Below are 17,758 nucleotides of genomic sequence, written 5' to 3'. Positions count from 1 at the left end.
ACTCCTCTGGAGGAGCCCAACCGGCCCCACCTTGAGAGCCATGTAGCTACCATTCAGCTATCGAGCTGTGTTTGGACCAAACAGCAGCGTCATGAATCAAGAGTCCTGCTTTCCGCTGTGGAAAGGAATTTCAAGACGAGGGCACAACAGACCCCAAAATCGCATTGCCACTAAGAAAAACATTGTAAGATGTGAAAGCAAAAGCAGAAGCCAACGGAACGGAAGCAAAATGAAAACAAAAAAGAACCAAAAAAAAAAAAAAATGTATATATATATGAAAAAATTGAAAAAGAAGAAAAGCTGAGTGCACAAGCTGCGCGCTGGTAAGAAAATGTAGACGTAACACTGTAAAAAATTACTTATCTGCGCCCAAAATGATTTATTGGCCCAAATGGCAAGCAAATAGCATTAAAAGTGTGGTCGGGGCCTGGCCGAAGGGTTGCTGCATAAATAACCCAAAACGAGACGCCTGAAAATGTGAAAATAAAATGCTACAGGCGTGTGGGCGTTTGGGCGTGTAAGCATAGGGACGTTTGGGCGTGTCCAACTGCTGGGGCAGATCTCTACTGAAGGTAAACTATGCAAACACGCAGCCAACAACGGCTCTTGGCCAGGCGAGAAAACCAAATTGCATGGAAAAACTTGCGAAAATGGAAATGGCAAACGGTCAAGCGACGTTCATAACTGTTCAAGCAATGCCAGGCAACAGTTGTTCAGGCTCCTCTAGCAAATGCAACATCAGTTTACTAATTAACTTTTCATTAAAAAAAAAATTTTATTTTCATTATTTTTATTTATTTCCAAGGTTTTTAATATTTCACTACATTTAGGTGCCCAACAAATTTTAAATGGTAAATCCGGCTTAGCTAGAATTTACATCTTAGTCGAAGTTGTCGATCTCTCATTTTTTGGAACCCAAGTCAATTCTATTATATATACTCTTACGACTTTCGACATTCTGGCACCCTAATCAAAATGTAATGAAAAATTAACATTCGACGGCGGCGGCTTTTAAAAGTTGGACAGCTGGACATGGCCAGCCTTCAGAGTCGAAACAATGCGCTAAGCAATCAGCAGATCGACATGCAGGCCCAACAATGGACTAGACAATAACTGGAGCCAATAAATCAGCCAGCCAAGCAGCCTTTTCCAAAAACTAGAACAATGAGCACAAACAATGATAATGCCAACAATTATTAGAAGCGAATTCGATACGGCAAACTTTAAAAACGGAAATGTTGTAAAGTTGGCTCAGCTGCCACGCCCACTGGCCGGGTCGATGGGTGTGCAGCATTGCGAAAAGCAACTAAAATGCAAACCTACAAAACACAAATTGTAAGTCTCCCCGATTCGTAAGGCAATGGGTCGGTTCCACTTTTGGAGCTGGGCTCGCTTTGGCGCTGTGGTCATGGAAATTTGAACGTTGGCTCCCGCTGCCGTGCCACAACATAATGCTCCCCCTTCTCCTCGACTCCCACTCCATTTGCCTAACAGTCACACAAGGCCGTCGTGATCGACTATTCGACACAATTGCATAGATTACATTATACTATCTAAGCCTTTTCTGTGCGCCCTATGTAATTGAACGGCCGATCAGCCACGCCCACAGCTGCGTTGACTTTGACATTAAGCTGTCAGAAAAGCCAACGAAATTTCAATTTGCTATTGAATGCTGGGCGAGAAGAAAAGCTGTCAATAACAATGAGACATTGTATAGCTATTGAATGCTGACCTTATAGCGAATGCACTTTGCTTTTCAATTCATTGAATTGGGGAGTTTTCTTAAGAAATTTACGATTTAACATAAATTTACATATGTTTAATCAAATTTATTGATCATGAAAAATCTCTCATTAAATTTCTATTATAATACTTGAATGACTAAATACCATTTAACTACATTCCAAATTTACAGATTCTTTATAAACATATACATATATACCAAGAAACATTCTTAGCTCTTTCGACTAGCCAAAGAGACTTTTAACAGCATACAGATTATCAGATAAAGTACACTTTGAAACTCCATATAAATTCCACACACACACACACAATCCATTTTGATAATGACCTGCATATTCGTGAAACACCTTTAAAGCCGATTATTTATTATCTCGTCGGCGCTTTTATGAATGATTTTTGTATGCTCTTTTGGTCAATCTTTGTGGTATTTGAATTCATCGATTTACCCATTTCCATTCGCAGCCGCAGTTCAAGGTCGCCGCGTAGTACACAAATTAATAATGTTCAAATGCAGTTCCTTTGTGTTATTCGTAGAGCAATTGTTGAGTTGAAAATGATTTGCCTCAATAAGCTGCTTATCATAATTTCCACACAATTATTTTAATTCATATCTTGGTTAATATGACTACCCGAGTGATCTGATACAATTGCTCAAACCATATACTATTACTTTTTCGCGGACAGGCAACGAGCTTGCATATATTACAAAACAACGGACAACAAATTTGCCACTCAATCAACAGCAGCGACAACAACAAATACAACAACAATAGCGTGCAACGCACACAAATTGCTTTAATTGCAACAAATTTTACGAGCACTCAGCATCAACTTGAAGTCTGATGGTAAGTTTATGGAGATTACGAGCCGCCAGGTAGCCGACTCACCTGGCTGCCGCACAATCGCACAAGATAAGTCAACAATTGCTAGAGTCAAGCACCCGCAACTAGAAATATGCTCGAGTTTCAAATGTTTAACTGCAGCGCTAACTGCCATTCGCAGCCATAACAGCCAAAGCCCAATCGCAGACAGCATCCAACATCACGAGAGAGTCGATTTGCCTGCCTTTATGTTCATGCTTGCTCGTTTCCATGAATCGGATTGCAGCTATGTTGGCTCGTTGCTTCTGGACTTCTAGCTTGGTGCATTTCGTGGACCGGATCTAATGCAAAACAAGACGTAAGCAATTGCCGCATGGCCCGTATAATTATATGAAAACTAAGCGCAAAATATGGCAAAACTCTAATAGCAATGAGAGCAACGGCAACAACAATAAACACGTTTCTAATTGTCATCGTGCTCTCGTTTTCTGGGCGTTTTGCCAGCACACAGCACAGTGTCCAGAGGCACAGGCACAGTGGTTGTAAAGCCATATTTGTGCAGCAATGTAAACAAACAGAGATGATCTGCTGATATGATTCAGTGGAAATATATTGCTCAATGAAAATCTCAAATCAAGTAAGACTTGTATAGAGCTAAAAAGATTTCTTCAATGTGCTTTAATCTTTCACATATCAATCAATGAATTGGTAAAGTCTAGTGAATAGAAGAAGAAACTACAAAACGAAATTAAATTTGGTATTTTAATTAATTAAGGTATTTTTCAGTCAAGTATGTTAAGGCTTATGCAGAAATGGAAATTTTCAAAAATTGACTTGTAATTTATTCATTATATTATACTGGATTGATTTTTGTTGGAACATAAATTATTAAAATAATAAAATTATTAAATAGTAAAAATTGAATGCAGAGCCTTTTCTCTGATAAAGAACTTCACAAAACATCGCTATAGAGCACCATACAACTCCAATTAAAACTACAGACATACAAACCTTGGACTATGCACACATTCTCTGTAACTCATTTGAAGACCCATTTTTCTTCAAACCTATATGATTCTCTGCAACTCATTTCATACCATAGGCCCCTTTGTCTTCAACGGACTAACGGAATTACTGACTGACTAACTGACTCATTGCATCTCCAATATAAATATACGTACTTAATACATTGACAATTTGCATACAAAACAACAAAAATTAGAGACGATCATAGTGGATTATCTATGGCACAACAAGAGTATGGTATAATAAAAATGGCAAATAAACTGTTACAAATCTGTTTAGCTCTACAAATCCAATGAGATCTACAACTGCGATTGCCAGTAATTGTTGTAGCGACAGTTAGTGAGCCGTTGCACGTTGTCGTCGTGCTAACCTTGAATCGATTGCTACAATTTTGTAAGTTCACGCTGGCCAGCCATGCAGAGCAAACCCCAGACTTGTCGCCGCTGCCCGGCTGCCTCTTGATTTGATGCCAAAGCCAGAGTCACAGCTGGAGCTACTAATTCAAGACAATTAATTAAATAAGCAAAGCAGAGCAACAACAAACAAAAGTGTCACACACTATGAAGTACGGTAAACTGACCCCTGGCCACACACTCATTGTATGAGGTCTCTCAGTCTCCTCCTCCTTTATTACGTACCACCTACATTCGCTAGCTCTTTTGCGCAAGCATTTTTTGTTTAATAAGCCGAACGACCTACATGGTAATCAAAAGTACGCGGAGTATGCCACAAGCATAAATGAATCATGTGAGCTGTAGAGGAGGTCGATCAGGTGAGAGAGAAGAGAAGGCGAGGGGCGTGACAGCAGATGAAGCACAAGAACACGAAGTATGCAATGCCAGCATAGACAGCAACAACAACTACAACAACAACTACAATGAGCGCATGCAATCTACGTTACACTATGAGAGGCAACACCTCCGCCCACCAGACAATGTTTAGTTCCCATTGCTTCATTCAATTTATTAACAAATATATATGTATACAATATTTGTACGTTACAAGCTAGAAAAAAATGTATAAATATATATATATTTTTTTATAAATATATAAATATATATATATTTTTTGCATCGTGTTTTTCATTTAGTTGAAATTTTTGCTAGGGAGAGGCCAAAGTAATTATATCGCATTGCCTGATTTACAATATAAAATATTTTGATTTGTTAAAATAAAATGTTTATATATATGAATTATGCATAATTTGCTATTAAATTTAAATTGATTGAGGCTTTAAGTTTATTGTATAAAATTCAATTAGTTTACTCACTTTATTATCTAACAATAATAACATAATCAAGTGTTAATTTAGTTTTTTAACAATTTATAGATAATTTATTATATCAGATTATAAACGTATATATGATATACATATATATGAATGCAGGTAGGCTATTCTTTCGTAAATCCTCTTTAAATTATATTATTATTTATATATTATTATATTAATATTATTATGTTATTTCATATATGATCAAATTGTATTCATTCTCAACAAGATCGTTTGATATTATAGCTTTTATATTTTGGTATCATTATGTACACAAATTCACATTTAAGATATTATAGTAATATTTAGTACATTGCTATATGTAATAAAAAAAAAAAGAAAAAAAAACTTATAATTCAATATATATTAAACCAAATAAAATTAATAATTTTTTTATCAGACATAATTATAATCAAATTCCAAAAATTTCAAAGAGTCAACTTTGAGTCACATTCACCAAGAAATGTTCGTTAATGCAGACTAAAGCTAAGACGCAAACCACAATATCAGCAGCAGCAGTAGCAACAACAACAATAGCAGCAACAACAACAACAACAAAGCGCAGTCCATTTACTGACGTTTGACTGAACTTCACTCTCGTTTTCACAGTCAGCGTCGGCGTTGACGTCGCTTTTTGCTGCCGGCTCTATAGTCGTTAATGTTGTTGCTTTTGTTGTGGTTGTTGCTGTTGTTGCTGTTGTTGTTGAGTTTGTTGTTAATGCTGTTGCAACTTCTTAAGCTTTACTTGCAAATGGCAATTGTTTCGACCAGTCGTCGTTCGTTGAGTTCGCTCGTTCGGCTCGGGGGTAATCGTGTGGCTTTTGGCTTGATCGCTCGGGCGTTGTCTTCGGATATAAAAGAGACTGCCTTCTGGGTTCTAGTTATCAGTTGAATTACGCTCAACGTATCGCACACACGCGCCGCTAACCAGGAAATAAAGCCACCGCAAATCCCAACTCTAAATCCTTCAAATGGCTTTCTTCAAAGTGAGTGCTTACTGTGGCTACCTACAGTGCCAGCCAGCAGTACTGTGTCCAGTGTGTCTGTATTATAATAATTGTGCTCTATTTTGGTGCTAGTCTCTGATATGCTTGGCTCTTGTGAGCATCGCCTCTGCCGGCGTCCTGCATAGCGGTCCCGCTGTCTATGCCGCCGCTCCTGCTCTGGGCTATGCTGCTCATGGCCACCACCACGATGAGGGTCTGGATTATCACGTAAGTGAATTGCAGCAGCTATAATTAATGCTGTGTGTGCCAGGGTCATATGTCATGCTGACATTTAGTGCGCGTTTTCTCACGATTGTCCATTAGCCAATTAGCATATTGGCCAATTGGCATCGCGTGCATCTTAAATTCGTGCCTAGCTGACGCTAAATCTTCTCTCTCTCTCTCTCTCTTTCTCATCTCTTGACAGGCCTATCCCAAGTACCACTACAACTATGGCGTCTCTGACTCCCATACCGGCGATGTGAAGTCCCAGCATGAGGTGCGCGATGGTGATGTTGTCAAGGGCTCCTACTCTCTGGTGGAGCCTGATGGTTCCGTGCGCACCGTGGAGTACACCGCCGATGATCACAATGGCTTCAACGCTGTCGTGCACAAGAGTGCGCCCACTGTGCACGCTGCGCCCGCCGTCCATGCTGCTCCCTTGGTGGCCCACGCTCCTGCCATCGCTCACCATGTGTCTGCCGCTCCAGCTGTGGCTTATGGTGGCTCTGTGGCACATCATGCCGCTGCTGTGCCCGCTTACGGCTATGCCACCCACAATGCCCACGCGCATGTCGCCCACTACTAAGGAATCAGCTTGGAACATTCATACAGCTCCCCACCCTCCCGCATCCCATTTGTCATGCCTATTCTTTCATATTTATTAAACACACGTTGACGACTTAACCAATGCGCCCTGGCTTCCAGCATCGCCTGCTCAATACTCAAGTCACTCAAGTTCACGGATACGGAACCATCAAATGGCATCCATCTTGCTCGCACACATGCACCGTCTCTGTCTCACTTACACATCCATATACACTCTCATACAGCATTAAACTTATCTTATTGTATATACCGCCAACACACAAACGCCCATCAACAAAGCCACGCCCACAAAACCACGAACCACGTAATTGCATAAACGAAAGATGATCATGAAATAGAAGATGATGATGAACAGAAGAACTCCGCATGGAATGTACATACACAAATATAAATTGGGAATTTATATCTTGTAACATGTCTCATAATTTCTGCCTAGAACTTAAGTTGTATAAAATGCTATAAATATAAACTGTAGTAAATTACAGAAAACCAAAACTGAACAACTTTTACTTTACCAGCAGATGCGAGTATATCTATAAATATGTGTATAGCACATAATTATAGCTTCAGATAGTTCTCAGCATTTAATTTATGCGAAAGCGATTGGTTGTTAATTGTTCATAATTTACAATACTTATTTTATACATTACTCATTTTATAATTGCCCAGCTCATGATCATAATCATGATCATATGATTGACAATTATGGGTTAGCTAAGAACCCAGCTAGGTACAAATACCTTATTAGTAACCATTTTGAAAGTTAGTATCAAGAATATATCATAAATGTTTATTCTTACATACATGAATAAATTAAGAATGCACTTCTTTTCCTCAGACTCATCTAACAGTTGTCTCTCGTCTTATAAACATGGTAGACTGAGCGTGATTTAACATTCTCTTGAGAATTACAATTATCTATATAACATATTAATGTTATCTGTGTATTATCATATTTTTATCAGTAATTTTGCTAACCTGATTATAGTATAATAATAATAACAATAACAATAATATAGTAGGATAATATATGTTGAACTAATTTTACGTATATATGTATATATAATTTTTAATATTTTATTATCCCCCATACACACATACATAAATGTAAGACTAGATTAATTAGATTAGATCTAATAGTAGCAGAATTTAATATTGATTTGTAAATATGTATTGCACATTCTTAATTGTTGCAGCTAACTAAGCTAATTTAGTTGAGTATCTCGCATGTCTCATGTTTTTTTTTTTAATTTTAAATACAATAAATAAATCAAATATTTTTCTTTATCATACTTTTAGGCTGACAAAATTTAAAATTTTTTTTAAATCTACTTTTAGGAAAAATGTGGATTTTATATTTTGTGAATTACATTCCACATTCCATAAAATTATTATTTTTTTTATTTTTTTTATTTAAGTTTTTAGGAACCACTCAGATCTTATTTTTGCTCTATTATGAGCATTTTGTTTAATGAAGATTGTTAGGTTTAGATTTGATAGATAATTTAAATGTGTATTTGCAGAAGGTTATTTCTATTTAGTAGATAAAACGCGTAAGCAAAATCTTCAAATTCTTATAAAAAAAAAAAGCTTTCAATTGGTCAAACCTTTTAGTTGGTCAAACCTTAAATAACACACGAATTGACTGCTTTTAATAAAATACTATAAACTAAAATTGAGCAAATGAACTTTATATGGGAAATTTCAAATATAGTATAGTATATATATATATAGTATATTTAAAAAAAAAATTATCTAATTATATTTATTTTGAACAATTAAGTTACATTGCTTTGCCATTAGACTTGCACTTGATACATAAATGCTGCCACTGAGCAGTTCATAATTGATAACAAATGTCTTTAGACAGGTGATTGTGTTTCTTTTTCCCAAGTGGGCGAAACTTTATGTAAGTAACAGAAGTTATGAACATTTAAAACAAAAAGTTGAGCCGAGCTAGTTGCTTCCGCCATCCACAAATCTTCGCATTTCCGTCACTTTTATGTCTGAGCAGGCCACAGCAACAAGAAAGCGACATATTGATCTCTTAATGAACGCAGATATTTGGACACAAAAAGAAAAAAAGCAGAAACAAACAAAAACAAAAACAAAAAAATAAAGAGCTCAAGTCGCTTGAAAACTGGCGCAAAAATTCGTATTTATCATAGACTGAAAATCAAAACCCAGCGAAGCGTTTAAATGTGCGCTAAAAACACAAAAAGAATACATGGAAAAAGTAAAGCAAGAAACACCTAAAATAAGTTATACGTGCACTCCATTAATTAGACAGCGACTCGTCTGAGAGATCGGGCTGTTGTTGTTGTGGCAGCTGCCCTCTGGCCGGGTTCTTTAACAGTTAAGGTCATCTCAATTGGGTTTTTCGCGTTGCTAGGAAATGCCGGAAGGAAGTGCCGGTAGCTGGCAAACCCAACGCCCCAGTGTTTACTTATGCATAATACCCCAAAGCTTAAGTAAAGCTTAAGTAAGTCAGCTAAGCATCTGACTCAGTGACCAGCAAAAATTTAATGAAAATGTAAGCAAAAACTGGTAGCCACTGCTCCAATAACCTTTTCATAACCACATTTCATTCGCAGCACACGAAATAAAGATGTGAGCGAAATATCAGCTATGCGGCATTGCTGGAGTCTTCTTCAGCATTGAAACGACACTGGCTAACTACTTTTTGCTGCACTTGGCCAATTGATGCGAGTAGTTGACATTCAAGTAGAGCTGCATCTCCTGCCCCCGTCAACACGTGCTTGGATTGGACTGGATTTGTTTTGTTAGTAGTCTGTCGCGTACCATCAAGATACAAGTCTCAGATATGCATCGACAGTCAAAGTCGTTGATACAATTTATAGATAATCACATACGGCGGCTGTGGCTACTGAAGCTCTTAGAGCTCTGACCACCTTTTGGAGGTGCATCGTTTGAAATGAGAAGACACAGTGCACAGTGGTTTATTTGTTGATACATTAATTAATATTGATCTTTGTAATTAGTATTGAAATTAGCATTGGTATAAGTAGTAGAACTATTTATTATTGGTATTATTATTTAAGCTGGTATACGCTATAATTATTAGATATTTTCGTTTAGCATTAGTCTTAGTATTTGTATTATTCATATTAGTTTTACTATTAGTCTTAGTATTATCATGAATAGTTGTATTATTAAGCATTACTATTAAGCATTATTAAGCATTGCTTAATAAGAAATACGGCGTACTCCAAAAACCCCTATTTTAAGTCATACTAATACTAATATAGTATGACTTATAATTAGTAGCATTAGTATTACTATGACAAATGGTACTATCTATCATTAATTAGTATTATCATTCACATTCGCGTTACTAATAGTATTGGTATGACTTAGTATTGGTACCAGCAATAGTATTACTACATATGAAAATTAGTATAAGTATTTGCATTATTATGAGTATTCGTTTAAGAATAAGTGCAACTATATGGTATTAATATTAGTTCTGCTCGTTGCCATTAACTTTTGCGAACCACTGTGCCATGTAAATGTCGCCGCATCTGTCGGCGTAATTGAAAAATACCATTAATAATTAACTATTGCCCAGTAGATGAGCAACTTAGCAATTGAACGACTGGATAGTCGAGCCACTAAGCAACTGGGCAGACATAATTACAGGTATAAGAGATTTGTGTTTTGCCGCGCATAAATAAACATTTCAACAGCAACAGCAACAGCTCAAGAGCTGTGCGGATTCACTGGAGGCTGGCCGAGATGTGTATCTTTGTAGTTATGCATGCCGCCTGTCAGCATCAATTATATAACGAGAGCTAACTGGATTATTTGAGGGTTAATTTGATGCATGACAGGCAGTGGTAATAGTTGTAGTTGTAGTTGTAGTAGTAACAACAGCAGCAGCAGCAGCAGCGGCAGCTCAACAGTCTGCAACAAATTGGCCAAAAAGGTGCGAGAATCCATTTCCATCTCTTTCTGGAGCACACGCTAAACAACTGAAAATTTATAGCACCTCCTCGGGTCTGGAAGCACATTAATTTGCATTTTATTACAGCGGCCGCATTTGCCACGGGTCATTTTCATGGCGCGTTACAGAAAAACATCTCTTGTTAACAATGGCCAGTCAATTGGCTCGGACTGCAGATGCGGTAGTCTCCAAAGCACTGAAGCATACCCAACTAAGCGACAACAATGATGCCCGCCCACACCCACACAAACTACCTTGTATCTGCCTGTACATATGCTCTCTCTATCTCTCTATCTCTCACTCTCTGTCTCTGTCTCTGTTTTCGTGGCCTGACTTGCAACATTTGCACCTTGAAGTTGTCGCGTGTTGCAAGCGACAATGCTCCCCAGCAATGCTCCAGCAATGATCATTGCCCATTGTCAAATTAGTTTGTGCAAACAAACTGAAATTAGGCGACCAAAGTAAACCAAGTCAAAGTCGCCATCATTGTCGTTGTTGTTGTTGTTGCTAATAGTCAAGCTTCAATTCCAGCAAATCTCACCATTCAGCAACTCATATTTGTATATATATAAATTAGTCAAACGAAAATAATTTACATTTATGATACATATATATCTTCATATATGTATATTTATTATATAAGTGTGTATACATATATTTTACTACCCTATTCTTTTCACTGTTCTACAGCATAATTCCAACTTTAGAATTCTACAAGCATTCACATTCATTCATTTTCCGTTTTATTATTAATGTCGTATTATATTTTATGATTCAATCCCAAACGAACAAATCACATTTCATATTTTTACGATTCACTTAATTATAATGCTTAAAGGCGAGTATGTTTTTATTTTCGCACAGAAATAAACTATTTATACATATATTAAATTCCACTCCCAGCTGGCACGATTTGTCATTAACCTGAAGTTTAGCTGCACGCTACATTTAACATGAACATATATGAATGTATGAATGGTATTTATTTTGCTGCCTAGACATTATGATAGTTTCCATTCTAGGTAGTTGGGCATACTTACGGCTGTCCAACCGTATTGGAGGAAGCCACGCATATGTGGCTAAAAATCTGTCAAGCTACATATGAAAAACCTTCGGAAAATGCCGACAATCGCTTGAGATTTTCCCAGCCCCTTGAGAGCGGAGTCGAGTCTTGGCCAGAGTCGAGTTATCATGCCTGCGTAGCAAATGCTTTGGCGGCGCTCACAAACATGCAAATTGTCTTAATCTAGTATTTAGCTTTAATTTTTTTTTTTTTTTTTTTTTTTTTTAGCTGCCGACAAACCGCAGGCCGAAGTCGAATTGGAAATTCAAGCCTCGGAGTGAGGAAAAAACGGAGGCGTAGCGCATTGAGACAATTGTATGCAAGTGCTGAAGGTTAATTTTTGTTGTTTTTTTTTTTTTTTCATTCATTTTTCATTTGTTTTTTCTTTTAGTTTTTTTGATTTTTTTGGTAAGTTTTCGCGCAATTCTCTGCACTTGGAGCTTGCTCTAATTAAAGTCTTTAGTACGCCCCGTCGTATTTAATTGTGTGAAAAAGGGCAGTCCGTAACGCTGACCCAGACATAAACTACCACACATTATCATCTTGTATAGTGGGCCACACAAATTGTTTTGACTAACGCTTTTGTTATATTTGCTTTTTGTTTTTTGCTTTTTTTTTTTGCTGATTTTTGCTGTGTTTTGTTTTCAACTGCTGCAATTGCGACTGGGAGTCTTGCGGTTTGTCAATATTTCTGATAAATTTGCTAGCCGCCAACCTCAATTGGCACGTTCTCAGCGTGGTTCAAGGATGAACTGAACTTCAGCCGACTAAGCTGAAATTTGTCTCAGCTATCTTCAAGCGAAAATTGGCCGCTAGCAATAAATCAGTAGATAAACGCATACGTATTCCTGATCGGTTTACTCTGATATAAACTGTCTGTTCAGTTCTCATGCACTTCATAACGACAAATTACTCAATTAACAATTTTGCATTAAAAACATACAGACTTGAAGTGCTACAAAAACATGCTCTAACTACGTTAGGATACATAGGTCAGCCAATATACCCTTGCAGTGGGTAGCTATAAAAGTTCATGTGTTATGCTAGGCAGCTATGAGAATGTCGTGAGTGGGATATCATGATATCTACACATTCTCATTGAAATATAAATTATTATAATATAATAATCAATAAAGATTCAATCTTTATACCTACATATTGTATATACATTTAAATTATTAGGAATATTGAAAGGCATTTTGACTAAATGTTTATTCTTAAATATATATTATACATACAGTCGAGTCGCTATAATTCTGGCAAGGGGATCAGTCTTTTTTTCGATTTCCATAAAAATTCAAGGGGATAGTACTTGTTCCGATTTAACACCATTTTCGATTTAGCGGGGTACAAATTATTGAGACTCGGCTGTACAACGTATTTTCATTCCAGATATATAACAAAATGATCATGAATCTCCCCTTACCCTAAACTCTAGGGTATTCACTCGCCTACATTCCCACAACTTACACCTTTTTTTCGCTTAATTAATTCAATATATTACGACCGGAACCCGTGGGAACAATAAGTGCAAAGAACACCCCAGCAACGACTTCAAATCCTGCGCTTGTACCTGGCCAACAATTAGAACTAGCCTGGGTATGGCTTGCCTACATATAATGCGCGTTATCTGACATAATTGTTTATATGGAAGTGGAGAGCAGTCAATTAATCACTGATTGAGTCAGCACTAGTCACTAGTCAGCATTATTATAGATAAAGATATAAATTAGTTTAAATTGCTCTGGTGTCATATCTTTATATTTGCTTTTCGCTTGTTTTCGTAACTTTTGCTTTCATTTCTTGCCTAGAATGGTAGTCAGCCGTGCTTGACCTTCGGCATTGATGGCTAAGACTCAACTGGGAGGAAGAGAGACAGAGAAGAGGCCTGTGGCTTGGAGTAAGTAACAACAGTTGGCAGTCAGAATTTTACATAGGGTGCTCTTTACACTATTTGCATTTGTGTGTTTCGCATTGGCTTGAACTTGGCTAAGATAGCCTAGATATTTTTTATTGAATTAAGTTGTTAAATAAATTGCGCTTTATTGGCCACTATTTGTTTTGGTCTAGGGCCACAACCATTGGAGCTGACTAGCTTGAGGCCCAAGTCATTTGTTTGTGCCGTGCGGAATTAATGACAACATCTATGATTAATAACACCAACAATTCTGCAGTGACTGGCAGCGGATAGCGCCACAACATAGGTATTCACAATGCAGCGCTCGCTCGAGATCTATGGCCGAGTCTGTCGCCAATTTGCACTACTTACACATCGACATACATACATACATATAGTACAACCCGACCCCATTCAGCGACTCTTGTGTAGCAACATCCCGATTCATGCTGCAACTTCATTCACATGGCCCCCGCCAAGCAATCGTCGTACTCACCACGCCAGTGACGTTGACTGCGGCTGCGGCAGCGGCTGTGGCTGTGGCTGCGACGTCGACATCGCTACAGTTGACTGACTGAGAAAAGGCCCAGTGTCTTGAAGAGCTGGCTGCGCAGCTGCGTCGCTGCTCTTGCGCTTATTTAAATGGCAACTTGACTCTAGAATAGCCACAGTATTCCGGTGAACTTGGCGTTGTTTGTATCTGTTGCCGTTGCAGTACTAAAAGTAAATCCTCAAATCTAAGGATCTCTGTGAAGTGCTTACGCTAAATCAACCTTTTGTGTTTGTTTGCTTTTAGCCAGTTATCGAAACAAATTTGCAATCGAAAATACGATATCAAAAAATCTCCAGAAAATGGCAAATTTCGTGTGCTTTGTTATCCTCTCCCTGGCGCTGTTCGCCAGCGTAGCCGTAGCGCGTCCTGGATATGCTGTGGATTACTATGTGAGTTGGAGATTTATGTGTGATTGTGTGAGAAATATAATTCGAGTTTGAGAGGCAAAAAAGAGGGATGAGTCTTGGAGCTAGTATCGATACTATCGTTCGTTCGTTAAAACTTAAAAAATAAATATACAAACGAAGTAAAGTTTAGGAAATATTATTTATGCTATAAAATGTATATATAACATTTGTATAAGATTTTTATATTTTGATGTTAAAAAAAATTTTATATTTCTCATTATAATTTGTGAATCTAAAAAATTTTATATTTGGAATACTGAATTTAAAACTATAGAGATAATCCAGATTTAAATTTTATTATAATTGAAAAGAAAATAAATATATTTAAAAATCTAAATTTGAAACAAAAACATTAAAAATATAAATTTTCAATTTTACAGGACCATCCCAAATATTCCTTTAACTATGGCGTTGCTGATCACAGCACAGGCGATGTCAAGTCACAGCATGAGACGCGTGATGGCGATGTTGTCAAGGGTAAGTTTCTCTCCGTAAATTCACACACACACACACACACACACACACACACACACACACACACACACATTTACACATTTTATGTATATATCTCTATCGTTTATCAAACTCTTCTTTAGGCCAATACTCTCTGGTTGAGCCCGATGGCTCCATTCGCACCGTGGACTACACAGCTGATTCAATTCATGGCTTCAACGCTGTTGTCACCAAATCTGGACCCACTGTGCACGCCCAAGCGCTAGTCACCAAGCCCATTGTGGCGCACAAGCCAATTCTGAGCCACTACCAACCACATGTGGCTCCAGTGGCTGCGCCGGTGATCGTCGCCGCCTCGCCAGCGCCCTATGGTAAGTGCGAGTCAGACATCAAACTATCCTTATATCTATTGCATCGTAGTCGTAATGGTTGTACAGGCTTATGGATAGTTCCTCAGACGCACATCCAGTTAGTTGTTGTTGTTGTGGTAGCACTCTCTATGCATCAGTCGACGCATTCTGCACACTGACTTGCTGCTCTTGCTTTTCTAGGCATGAACACGTATCGCATGCTCAAGCTGTTCAGGCGTCACGCCAACTATTTTAACAATCAATATCGCAAATTACGCCCAGACGTCTATGATGACAACGCTGATGCGGAGGCTATTACCGATGCCGATTATTATGCAGCCTACTGAATCAGTTTCCCATCACACATACATAAACATGCATATACATATACCATATCTAACCATATATTTTTTAAAAATTATTATTAAAAACGCTTTAGTTCACTTCGCATTCGCAATTAGTTTTGAGAGCGTGTGCGTTGAGGCATGTAAATTGAATCATCGCATCGTGAAATGTACGTTAATTTACAAAACCTGCATTTAGTTGACTAATGCAACAACAGCCGCCACGCCCCTGCACCTTATGTTAATTATGTCATGAGAGTACGTTTTCCTCAACTCTGATCAAGAGATTAGCTGCGGTTTTGCTCTCATATTCTCCGCAATATTCCCACACTAATTATGTCAGATGCAGCAGCAGCAGCAGCAGCAGTAGCAGAAACAGTAGCGCATCATCTTTGGGCGCAGGTGTAAGAGTTGTACGGGAAATTATGTTCAGCATTTCATTTTCATTTGCAAGCCAAAAGCCCACATCTTTTCTCAATGTCGTAATGCGAATTCTCGTGGGAATTGTTGTTGTTGGTTTTATTGTTGTGACTGCATGTGAAAATTATTTTGATTGTGGCTGCCATTTTCATATTTAAGAATCATAAGGGGCGCCCTCGCACACAAAAGCAAAAGACTTTTGGCAAAACACAAAAGACTTAGGCAACGAACCTCAAACCCCAGTTGGGTGCAAAATACCTGAAAGGAAATTCAGCTGGCAACAACAACAACACCTGTGACCAATTGACTTTGGTGCCTACGAATTCGTGACAAACCGAGAAATTATTTCGTCAGCTGAACTGAACTAGTTTGAAATAAAAATTTGATCAACAACTACAAAAATGTAAAGAGCCAAACAGCTGCTGCTAAGCATTGCTTTACTTTTTCTGTCGAATCATTTTGCAAAGTTAGCTTAGGGCAGTGTACAAACATTAAGTGTAGCTTATTTTGCATCATATTACATACATATATATGCATGTATATCTATTTACCTTTCATTACTTACAGTCACCAAGCAATACGCGCCCGCTGCTGCGCCCATCCACTACGACTACGACGACGGCAGCTACTACAACCAGCCCCAATACGAATATGTGCCACAGTACGACGCAGGACACTACGGACACTACACTAGTCCCTATGCGGCACACTATTAGGTATCATCATAGCTAGAACGCGAAACACTTGCTATTTAGTGGCCTAAACAAATTTAGTTTATATATTTTGGATGAAAGCTGAAAACTGAAAAAAAGACCTTCGATAATAATGATGTGGATGTTAAATTAAGTTGTGAATTCTGTTTTGTACAATAAACATTTCAACAATACATAAGTGAAGTTATTAAAGGAAATTTTAATATTTTTTATTTATTTTCATAATAAATTTTAAGGAGTATATTCGCGTTTAAATATTTCATTTTTATTTCTCTATCATTCTAAGATTTCGTTCTACACTTGTCATAGAACGTTTATAAATAATTGAAAATTATTGGCTTTCTATTCAACTCACATAATTATCTCTATTCTACATCAATATTTTATTCATATCTACGGCAGACACCTGTAACGTGGGCATCTTCTTCATATGGCAACAATGTCATATGTAAACTACAATGCCAGCGGTTATTTATAATATTTATGCATAATTTGCTAGCACTTGGCTGCTTTACAAATTTATAAATGTTGCAGATTTTTATTTTATTTGCATTTTCTTTTTTTTTTGTAGTGCAATCCTCTCTCATTCTTTGGTTTCTCACTTGATCCATACTTTGGAGTAGAACTTTAAAGTAGAGTAGAACTTTAAAGTGAGGTTGAATTTACTTACTAGAATATCTGCCAGTTAGTTTGTGTTAATGAGGAAAGAACAAGCTTTTATACTAATTATACTAATAAGGAATTTCATCTACCTAAAATTTCTTTGTTTTATTTATACATATATTTTTTCTTTATAAATATTTAGACACTTTACAGTTTATTTTATTCCAATTTAATTATACGTTATACCAACTTACATCATTCCGTTTAACTATTGAGCCATAAGGTATGCAATACAGTCAGCTCCAAAGCTGCAGCTG

At 37.4% G+C, this 17,758-nt stretch overlaps 2 protein-coding genes across 3 annotated transcripts; both read left to right on the top strand.

Moving 5' to 3' along the window:
• The first annotated feature begins 5,758 nt into the window (after window positions 1–5,758).
• Window positions 5,759–7,169, top strand: LOC6583014 (cuticle protein 19). Its single transcript, XM_002008657.4, has 3 exons — window positions 5,759–5,846; window positions 5,940–6,074; window positions 6,274–7,169. The coding sequence occupies exons 1-3, from the start codon at window positions 5,832–5,834 to the stop codon at window positions 6,652–6,654; spliced, it is 531 nt and encodes a 176-aa protein (XP_002008693.1). The 5' UTR covers window positions 5,759–5,831; the 3' UTR covers window positions 6,655–7,169.
• Window positions 7,170–14,229: 7,060 nt separating this feature from the next.
• On the top strand, window positions 14,230–17,045 carry LOC6583013 (larval cuticle protein A2B). Of its 2 annotated transcripts, none has more exons than XM_032731489.2 (5): window positions 14,230–14,321; window positions 14,395–14,540; window positions 14,939–15,035; window positions 15,155–15,382; window positions 16,693–17,045. In XM_032731489.2, the coding sequence occupies exons 2-5, from the start codon at window positions 14,451–14,453 to the stop codon at window positions 16,839–16,841; spliced, it is 564 nt and encodes a 187-aa protein (XP_032587380.1). In that variant the 5' UTR covers window positions 14,230–14,321; window positions 14,395–14,450; the 3' UTR covers window positions 16,842–17,045. The 2 variants fall into 2 exon arrangements, with proteins under 2 accessions (XP_032587380.1, XP_002008692.1); XM_002008656.4 differs by having other exon boundaries at window positions 14,232–14,321; window positions 14,399–14,540.
• Window positions 17,046–17,758: the final 713 nt, after the last annotated feature.

The sequence above is a fragment of the Drosophila mojavensis genome, unplaced genomic scaffold, assembly GCF_018153725.1.
Source record: "Drosophila mojavensis isolate 15081-1352.22 unplaced genomic scaffold, ASM1815372v1 contig_74, whole genome shotgun sequence".
In the NCBI taxonomy this organism is placed as follows: domain Eukaryota; kingdom Metazoa; phylum Arthropoda; class Insecta; order Diptera; family Drosophilidae; genus Drosophila; species Drosophila mojavensis.
The sequence above is the reverse complement of the archived record's forward strand: the minus strand, read 5'-3'. Positions and strand labels throughout refer to the sequence as shown.

Bases quoted from the DNA above. Each gene is read 5' to 3' on its own strand.
- LOC6583014 (XM_002008657.4), top strand. The intron at 6,075-6,273 runs GTAAGTGAATTG...ATCTCTTGACAG, and splicing joins ATGAGGGTCTGGATTATCAC to GCCTATCCCAAGTACCACTA.
- LOC6583013 (XM_032731489.2), top strand. From the start codon at position 14,451: ATGGCAAATTTCGTGTGCTTTGTTATCCTCTCCCTGGCGCTGTTCGCC. The intron at 14,541-14,938 runs GTGAGTTGGAGA...TCAATTTTACAG, and splicing joins GATATGCTGTGGATTACTAT to GACCATCCCAAATATTCCTT. The intron at 15,383-16,692 runs GTAAGTGCGAGT...CATTACTTACAG, and splicing joins CGCCTCGCCAGCGCCCTATG to TCACCAAGCAATACGCGCCC.